At 44.8% G+C, this 9932-nt stretch overlaps 1 protein-coding gene across 1 annotated transcript in view; it reads left to right on the top strand.

Annotated features, from left to right (window-relative positions):
• Positions 1 to 349: 349 nt before the first annotated feature.
• Positions 350 to 9932, top strand: part of RNF125 (ring finger protein 125) — a 38823-nt gene continuing 29240 nt past the window's right edge. The window contains 1 exon segment of the mRNA XM_032595358.1: positions 350 to 586. Coding sequence (XP_032451249.1) covers positions 423 to 586 — 164 coding nt within the window. The 5' untranslated portion in view covers positions 350 to 422.

Raw genomic sequence — 9932 nt, 5'->3', positions numbered from 1 at the left:
CATAAAGCATGACCAGGCCCGCACTCTCTGTAACTTGCAAGACTGGGTAAGGAGGCTGTGTGCAATAGCCTGGAAGGCTCACTGAAGCGCAGGTCCTCAGCTCTGCAGTTGAGGTTTCAGGTTTCAGTTCTCCCAGGAGCACGAGATGTCGCAGCGTGCACGGTGCGGCTGCCGCCTCCGCCTCCCCGTCTCCGCTAAGGCTGCGCTCGAAAGCCAGTTCCAGGCGCGGCCGCGCACACTCTTCTGCCCTAGACGAAGGTTGGGCGCCGTGGCTGAGGCTGCTGCTAAGCTGCCGTAGCTGGGCGCGCTGGGAGGCGGCGAGCACAGCTGGGCCGGGACTTCCTTCCTCTACCGCAGGACAACAAAACAACCCGGCAGCAGGCACTGAACTCTTGGCAGCTGTCTGGGCGAGAGACGCAGCCATGGGCTCCGTGCTTAGCAGCGATAGCGGCAAATCCGCCGCCGCCTCGGCCGCCCCGCGGGCCCTGGAGCGCAGGGGGGACCCGGAGCTGCCCGTCACGTCCTTCGACTGCTCCGTGTGCCTCGAGGTGTTGCACCAGCCCGTCCGGACCCGCTGTGGCCACGTGTAAGTGCCGGGGGAGCTCGGCTCGCGCGCCCACCCTGGAGAGGGAGAGGTTGGGGGAAGGCCATGGGGGATTTCAGGAGCCAGCGCTCGAATGAAGCTACCGCAGGGAGACACCTGGACCCGTCGAGTGCGGGCCGCGGGAAAAATGACCAGTCGGAAGGTGACACAGGATTTCAGGAGGCGAAAACATTAACAAGCGGGCTCTGCAGCGCCTCCCCCCATCACCCCAGCTGCTTGTTCCCGGAGCCCAGGTGCAGAGCCCCAGGGATGGGGATCCCAGGAGCGGGACCCTCCGGGAGCCGGGGCTTGCCAAGTGGGGAAAGTGCTGTTGGCTGGAGAGCCAGCACCCGCTTCGGCACAAGGCAGTGGGCTCCTGCAGAGCATTTCTCCCGCTGAACTCAGTTAATCGGGCCGTGCTTCCCCCTCGCCCTCCCCGCAGAACCCAGGTCGGTTTTGTTTTGCTGGCTTGTGCACGTGTTCTAGAACGCCCTCTGAGGCTAGCCTCTTGAGCAAACAAAGATCTGAGCAAACTATCCTTCCACCCCCACCTCCCTTTCCTAACACGGACATTCAGGCCCCTGAAAGATCAACCCAAACTGGAACGCCCAAGTGACTCTGTAGTCCTAACAGTTTAAGTACCTGTCAGGGCGGGGCTGGGATTTGAACGTTAGCACGGAGCCCTGGAGTGTAGCCGTTTAAAAACCCAGCCACAAAGTGACGGGAGCTTGCAGACTACCCTCCCTTACGCAGCGCTTCCCTAAATCGCCGGAAAGTATAGATAAAAATAACTGTCTTAAAAACCAGGTACCATGGAACTAAAACTTGCTGTTAGTTTCTAAGAAGAGTTTAAAAGCAAAATCCCTATGTAAAACGTGTGCTTGAGTAACTAGTAATAGGAGTTGGATCTGTGGATTCGTTCACTCTGTTTACATAGAAGCTTGCTTTCCGTGGCTGCCTGGGTGTGTGGCCGAGTGTGTGCCTGTTGGAGTCGGGGTGCGGGGATGGGGGGTGGTTGCAGAGAGAGCGGAAGCCCGCTTCATGTCTTTGGCCGGCCGTTTATAGTTTGATGAAGCTCCAAGGCAATAATACCCCAATGGCTAGTTAAGTGTTTTTGGCTTACCAGGAAAAAAGTTACCATATTATAAATGCACGTGCACAAAATGTTTTTAAAAGGACTGAGGTGGTCCTTGACACCTATAGACCAGTAACTGAGAAGCAGTTTTCACCACTGAAAAGCCCAGTAGTGAGCCAAGGAAGAAAAATGCAGCCCACACAGTGTTTTAAATAAAGAGTGCCCTGGGCATTATTTTGTGGCTGCATTTTCAGGGCCTGTTGTTTCAGCTTTGTACTTTAAACTCAAGTCTAATTGACCTCCTGTCTGATTACTGATGTTGTTTCTCAGCTGTCCAGATATAGTTCATTGACATAAACCCCAAGGCCAAGATGGAAGCCAAGATATTGTTGTGTGAGGGTATAATATATTGATTAGCTCAGGGCAGTAATAACCTTGTGGTAACTACATTTAAATGTAGCCTGAATGAGCATTAAAACTTTAAAGTTGCCCCAAAGATACACAGTGGGTGTCAAGTCTTGAAGGTGTCTTTTGTAGAACTGAATTGAATTGGGTGACTTTGGTATTGGAGATTGTTATCTGATTGGGGATAGTTTTCTATCCACCCCCGCTCCTTTGGAGTTTGAATACTATAACTTACTGTTCGCAGGGTTTTGGTTCTGCTGAAGGATAATACATAGGTGTAAAAAGTTAAATCTTTTGTTTAATCTTTTTCTTTGTTAGAGTTTGAATAGGAAACCAGCAACTGGAAAAATAGTCATGAAGTAGCACAACAAGGGCTGGAGGAATGGCCTTCCCTCACTTTTACTGTTCTTTGTTTTGACAAATCTATGTCCATTGTTCTGGCTGTGGGCAGAATTTCCATATTCCTCCCTTTGGCAAATTTACTTGGGCCCCTTCCACTTTCTAAATGTTAACTCCAATTCCTTCTGCACTGGAGACTGTGAGTGCTGTTAACACCATTTGTATTTCTGAAATGAATTACTCTCTTCCATTGACCTTTGATTGGAAAATGAAGAAATGCAGATGAAACCTGTCTGTATTATCCCATATGGAAGCTAATTTCCAAACTTTTTGAACTTGTTTGTGTATGCTGATTTCTGTTTATAAACTGATTTCATAGAGGGCTCCTGGATGGCTCAGTCCTTTAAGGGTGCCACTCTTGATTTCAGCTCAGGTCTTGATCTCAGGGTGTGAGTTCAAGCCCCACGTGGGGCTCCGTGCTGGGTGTGGAAGCCTACTTAAAAAAAAAAATAATAATGAGTAAAATAAAATAAACCTATTTCAAGTCAAGCAAGATATTAATAATGGCAAAAATACATTGAATGAATATGTACATAGCACTTTATAAATCGTATTGTGATGCAGTAGAAACAGTGGGCTTGATTTGAAATTCAGCCCTGCCACTGACCAGCAGTCTGACCACCACGTTGCTGAATCTCTTTGACTGTTTCTTCATTTGTAAAATAGGGTGAATAATGGAATTTTTATGAATTTTTAAGAAATGTAAAAGTAGCTCATCATAAGGCCTCAATACAGGATTTCTATTTCCTTTAAAGTCATTCCACAAAGCAAGAACCCACGAACAGTATTATTTCTTATCTTTATATTTCTTTTAGAATAAAACCGGGCCATAAAAGATTGATCTGTGACATTTTCAAGATGTCCCAGATAGCCTTTCTTTTAGCTTAGTTCTTTTTCCTTTGGTGGCCTTGAATTTAAGAAGTTCTATTTTAATGCTCTGTCATTTCAAATTGACTCTATTCATATCTCTGTATCAGTTGTTAAAACATATGTTGGGGGAAAGGTTTCCTACCTCTACTTTATCTTCTACTATCAGTGGGTGAGGGGGAGGGGGTAGATGAGGAGGGGGCAGATAAGTTGAAGCTGTATAAAGGAAACTGAAAGGGAGTCTGGTTTATATTTAAAGTAAGTATTCAAGGAAATTTGTTGACCAGTTGGATATGATAAAGGGGGGAGAAAGGGGTGGAAGGCAACTCCTTAGCAAGTAACAGATAAAAGGGGACAGAGTTCAGCTCAGGAGGTTGTTAATGAACAGGTGATGGGGCTTGTTGAGCGTACAGTGGTCTGAGAGGGAAATATCCAAATAGAAATATCCCAAAGGCACTGGGACAATGGGTTTGGGGAAGGGTCAGAGCTGGAGCTAAGGGAGTTATCTAAAAGAATCAAGAGGTTGAGGGGTGCCTGGGTGGCTCAGTTGGTTAAGTGTCCGACTTCTTCCGCTCAGGTCATGATCTCACAGCTCAGCTCGTGGGTTCGAGCCCCACATCAGGCTCTGTGCTGACAGCTCAGAGCCTGGAGCCTGCTTCGGATTCTGTGGTCTCCCTCTCTCTCTCTGCCCGTTACCCCTTACTTGTGCTCTGTCTCTGTCTCTCTCAAAATAAATAAAAGCATTTAAAAAAAAATTTTTTTTAAGTATATCCCTTGTCATATAGAGATAGGTGTTAAGGATAAAAAAAATAGGCGAGGGAATGGGATGGGAAGTATGTGGGAGAGATGCAATTTAAAGATATTTAGAGCAGTGCTTCTCAAATTATCTGCTGTAAAGAACCACTGAGGTTTTGTTTGTTTTGTTGTGTTTTTCAGCCCATCACTGACCAATACTTTTATAAAATAAAAAACATATTATGGGAAACTGAAATTTAAAAATACCAAAGATACATAAAACACAAGCCCTCATTTTAAAAGTTATTAAATATACTCAACAGACATAAAATTACTCTGTCAGATTTCTATACAAGCTTCTGAAAATACTTCTCTCAATTTCTATACTTAATTCAGCATGAACTATTAATAAACAGGGTCTCAACAACCTTTTTTTGGAGGAAGTTAGAAGGTGAGGAAGGTAGTTCAGCTCGAGAAAAATGTAAGGGGCAGTTGCATGGGGTGTGGGACATTTATTTTATTTTATTTCTTAAATGTTTACTTATTTTTGAGAAAGAGAGAGTGCAAACAGGGGAGGTGCAGAGAGAAAAGGGGGGACAGAGGATCCAAAGCAGGCTCTGTGCCAACAGCAGACAGCCCAATGCCGGGCTTGAACTCTTGAACCATGAGATCAAGACCTGAGCTAAAGTTTGATGCTCAACCAATTGAGCCACCCAGGCGCCCCTAAATGAGGATTTTGAACAGAGTCATGGCATGAGCTGATTTAAAAGGATGACTCTGGCTGCTGTGTTGAGAATGGACTGCAGTGGGAAGAGCAGGACCGGGAGAGTGAGTTAGGAGGCCACTGTAATAATCCAGCAAAGAGACCAGGACCAACCAGCAAGGGAACAGTGGAGGTGGTGAATGGTGGAATTTTAGATCAGTATGAAGGTGTAGCTAACAAGATGGATTCAATGTGGAGTGTGGGAGGAAGTGAGGAGTCAAGGCTGAGTGTAAAGTGCTTGGCTTGAGCCAAGGTTGGGGTTGCCCTAATTGAGATAGGAAAGACTGGGAAGGTGGAATGAGGAACAAGGTCAGGTCAGGCGTTCCATAACTGACAGGCCAAGTTTGGGACAACCAAGAGATGTTGCATAGGCGATTGGATATATGAGTCTAGAGTTCAGAGGAAGATCTGAACTGTAGATAAATGAAACTGGGAATCATAAACATATCCTTGATATAAATCCATGGGACTGGATGAATTTATTGAGGAGTAAGTGTAGTCAGAAAAGAATAGAGGTCCAAGGACTGAGCAGTGGTACGTACCAACATTTGGAAGCTGAGACATGAAAACCTGAAAATCAGGGGCACATAGGTGGCTCAGTCAGTTAAGCATCCAACTCTTGGTCTCAGCTCAGGTCATGAGCGCATGGTTCATGGGATTGAGCCCCACATTGGGCTCTGCACTGGCAGGGAGGAGCCTGCTTGGGATTCTCTTTCTCCTTCCCTCTCTGCCCCTTCCTTGCTTGTGCATGTGCGCTCTCTCTCTCTCTCTCTCAAAATAAATACATAAACATTAAAGAGAGAGAGAGAGAGAGAGAGAGAGAGAGAGAGAGAAAACTTGTAAAAGAAGTAGCCATAGGGGTAGGAAGGAAACCATCTGGTGTCCTGGAGGCCAAGTGAGTGCAAGAAGCACTTTGGAGGGAAGAGGGATCCATTGAATCTAGTGATGCTTGAAGGTCTGGGGGATGAAGATTGAGAATTGATCACTGGATTTAGTAATGTGGAGGCTATTGGTGACCTTGAGAAGAGCAGTTTCAGTGGAATGGTAGGTGCCAAAGCCTAATTAGAGTGGTTTGATGATCGATCATAGGCGCTAGAGGAAAGAAGCATAGGAATTCCTTTGTTGTAGTTGGGAGGCAAAGCGAAAGAGAGAAATTGGGACAATAACAGGAAGGAGAAGTGGCATCAAGAGAGTTTTCTTATAAGAGAAGAAAAATGGTGTATGCCACATGGTTATGGAAATGAATCAATAGTGAGGGGGAAACTCATTCATGGGAGAGGAGAGAATTTCAGAAGCAATGCCCTGGAGTGGGAGGAAGGTGCTGGAATTTACAAGCCCGGATTGGGGAGTGGAGGGAGGATTGGCCTTAGCTAGGAGAATGGACAGTTTATTCATTTCACAGGATGTAGAGCATTAAATGGGCGCAGATGCAGGTGAATTGAAGAAGTGGAATATTGTGGAAGTTCCTAACTGATTGCCAATTATCATTGACATATTATTTGACCTGTGATTTGACTTCAAGATGAAACTTGGAAGTTTAAATATGAGCATCCAGACCCCTGATGTTAAAGCAAGCGTATACAGAATGATTCCTCTTCCCCGTGTGCTTGGGTTAAGCATCACTTAAATTCAGGTGATTAGAATCTCTTGTAACCATCAAGGTCCAAACACTCTGGAGAGCCGTTGCTCTAATAAAAGAATGCTACTTCCTACATTGCTGTTCCTTAAAGTCTGGCACTTAGTGGATGTTTAATATTAGTTGAATTAATGAATGAGTCTAAAATAAAATGCAGATTGAATACTTTGGTGAATGTCCCTCAGGCAGGAACAACCACTCTATAGTGACAGCCAACGGATGCTATGTAGTTGAGTAACAGATAGCAGTTCCATCATAGTTTTTGAACTCCATTATTTTTATGAGGTTACTCATCTGTCCCTGTATTACTGAGAATTTCAGAAAGATGTGATTAAGCTGGCCTGAAATATGCCTCCTCTGGTGGTTGGACTGCTCTGTGTTTACTTAGCAACATTAGTATTGTCATAGGCAAATTAAATATTAGTGATCTGTTAAATTATGTATTCTCTAACAAACAAAACCTAAATAATGTAGCAGATTGAGTTTTATGTCGAGATTTTCCTCAGAACTTGGCTGCGGGCCCGTGGACCAGGAGCATTGCAGAATCTTGGGTCCCATCTCACATCTACTGAATTGGGAACTGTTTTAATAGGATGTTTAGGTGATTGATAGCCATGTTCAAGTTTGAAGCATGGGTTTAGCCAACCCTATTTAATTGACAGTCAAATACAGCAAGTTGAGGACAGCATTTGAAGGTTAACGAGAGGCACCCCTCTAAGATTTTAAGTTAAAAAAAATAGAATTTTTCTTTAGGGGGTTAAATTTTATTTATTTATATTTAATGTTTATTTATTTTTGAGAGAGAGAGACAGAGCACAAGTTGGGAAGGGGCCGAGAGAGAGGGAGACGCAGAATCCAAAGCAGGCTCCAGGCGGTAAGCACAGAGCCCGACGCGGGGCTTGAACCCACAAACTGTGAGATCACAACCTGATCAGAAGTCAGTTGCTTCACCGTCTAAGCCACCCAGGCTCCCCTAGGGGATTAAATTTTAAATCAACACATAATGTGGTATAGAGATATGCAGAGTCAGGTTTTTGGAAGCTGAACCATTCCCGGGATGGACTTTGAGTGGAACCTAATTGAATACATAAATACATCAAAGGAAATCTTAGGGGCAGTGGGTGGCTGGAGGGTTTATGCTCTAAGAATAGCTGTACTCAGGCCTGTCCAGGCTGATGCTTGTAGGTGAAGAGGGAGTGGGGGGTGTGTGGGTGTGTGTACGTGTTATTGCCCTACACTGGAATGTTTTAGCCTAAGATTCTTATCACCTTGAATAACAATAGCAATTCCCCTTATTCTATTCACATTTTCAAGCTTACCAAGCCCGCTCAAGATTTTCATTCAGCTTCCCATCGGCATGCCCACAGTGAGGCAGCTTCTTAAGAACAGAAATAAAATGTTAGATCTACCTCATGTTGCCAGTGGCTCTTCCAGAGTCCCATTTGGGACGATGTCTGGATACTTCTTTTGCCTGTTTAGCCTTAGACCCCATGGAGTCCCTAATGCACCCCTTCCCTCCTTACTATACATAGGGTTCAGTTTTACCTCTTGAGATTGGGTACATAATTGTACCCGGTGTCCTCAGCAAGCCTTTCCTTAGTTTTCTACAATGCTTTGCTGACCTCTTCATTATAAGGGTCTTATTGATAATCACGTAATTTCAGGAAACAGCAAGGAGTTAATAAAATAACTCTTGGGAGCAGGGTATTTAAGTTTCCATCTGGTTTCAGAGATCTTAGAGTCATTTCCATATGAATGAATCCATAATTCATTTCTTCAGGAGCTGCAAACAACAAGTGATGTAAATGAATGTGGAGGGTGAGTACTCCACAGGATGGGGGCATTAGCCCACATGACCACAGGGGAATTGAGTCCAGACTTGGAGGAGACTAGCTTTTCACGAAAAGTCAGAAATTTGGGTTTAGTTGTAAGATCTGATTTTAAAGCAATGGCAACTCCCTCAGAATTTTTAAAAAATATTTATTTATTTTTAGGAGAGCGCAAATGGGGAGGGTCAGAGAGAAGGGGACAGAGGATCCCAAGCAGGCTCTGCACTGACAGGCTGACAGCAGCGAGCCCTGTGTGGGGCTTGAACTCACGAACCGCGAGATCATGACCTGAGCCCAAGTCGGACGCTCAACTGGCTGAGCCACCCAGGCGCCCCTCACTCAGAATTTTTGAAAACATTGAAGTAGTTTTAAAAAAAATACAATGCCTTCTATCCTTAGCTTCTGTCTTTCATCCAATTTCTCTTCATTCTGATTATGTCTTTTATGATTGATCATTCTCAACCACCTTATGAAGGTGGGGAGGGGGCAGACAAATAGGAATCGCTTATTGTGTTCATTTCTATCCCTTGGGTTCTTTCAGAAGGATACAACAGTGTTATTGATGGGAATGTTGGGCCCTGCCCAGAAAATTCTCCTTTGATCCATTCCTCATAAGTGATTTAGTTATTTCAGTTTACTGAGTAGCTACTATGTGCCTGGGGTGGGGTAGGAAGGAGGCCTGCAAGATTCTGAATGGTTCTCGGGCGCCTGGGTGGCCTCAGTCGGTTGAGCGTCCAACTTTGGCTCGGGTCATGATCTCACAGTTTGTGAATTCGAGCCCCGCATCAGGCTCTGTGCTGACCGCTTGCTCAGAGCCTGGAACCTGCTTCAGATTCTGTGTCTCCTTCTCTCTTCTGCCCCTCCCCCGCTCACGCTTTGTCCTCACTCTGTTTCTCAAAAATAAATCAATGTAAAAAAATTTTTTTTTAAAAAGGATTTTGAATGGTTCTGAGCCGTATGTATTTCGGTGCTCTTCTTAATGCAATGTTGTTGTTCCAGTCTATTGTCCCTGGGGCATTTAAAAAAAATTTTTTTTAATGTTTATTTATTCTTTGAGAAAGAGAGAGAGCATTAACGCGAGGGACAGAGAGAGGGAGACACAGAAGCAGGCTCCAGGCTCCCAGCTGTCAGCAGAGAGTCCGACGCGGGGCTCAAACCCATGAAAACACGAGATCATGACCCAAGCCAAAGTCAGAAGCCCAACCGACTGAGTCACCCAGGCGTGCCATCACTGGGGCATTTTGTTTTGTTGTGTTGTTTTTCAGTTTTATTGAGGTGATACAGTACATTCACACAGTGTACAAGTTGATGGATTTTGGTAGTTATCTATAATCCTATAACTACCTCCACAAACAAGACCTAGTACAGTTAATTACATTACCCTAAAAAGTTCCTTCAAATTCTTTTTTTTTTAAACATTTTTGTTAAAATTTTTATTTATTTTTGAGAGAGAGAGAGAGTGCAAGCAGGGGAGGGGCAGAGAGAAGAAGACAGAGGATCTGAAGGACTCCAAGATGGCAGCAGAGAGCCCAATGTGGGGCTCGAACTCATGAACTGTAAGATCATGACTTGAGCTGAAGTCGGATACTTAGCTGACTGAGTCACCCACGTCCCCCTCCTTCACCTTGTTTGTAGACAAC

Source organism: Lynx canadensis, chromosome D3 (assembly GCF_007474595.2).
Source record: "Lynx canadensis isolate LIC74 chromosome D3, mLynCan4.pri.v2, whole genome shotgun sequence".
NCBI lineage: Eukaryota > Metazoa > Chordata > Mammalia > Carnivora > Felidae > Lynx > Lynx canadensis.
This window is presented reverse-complemented; position numbering and strand designations above follow the sequence as displayed.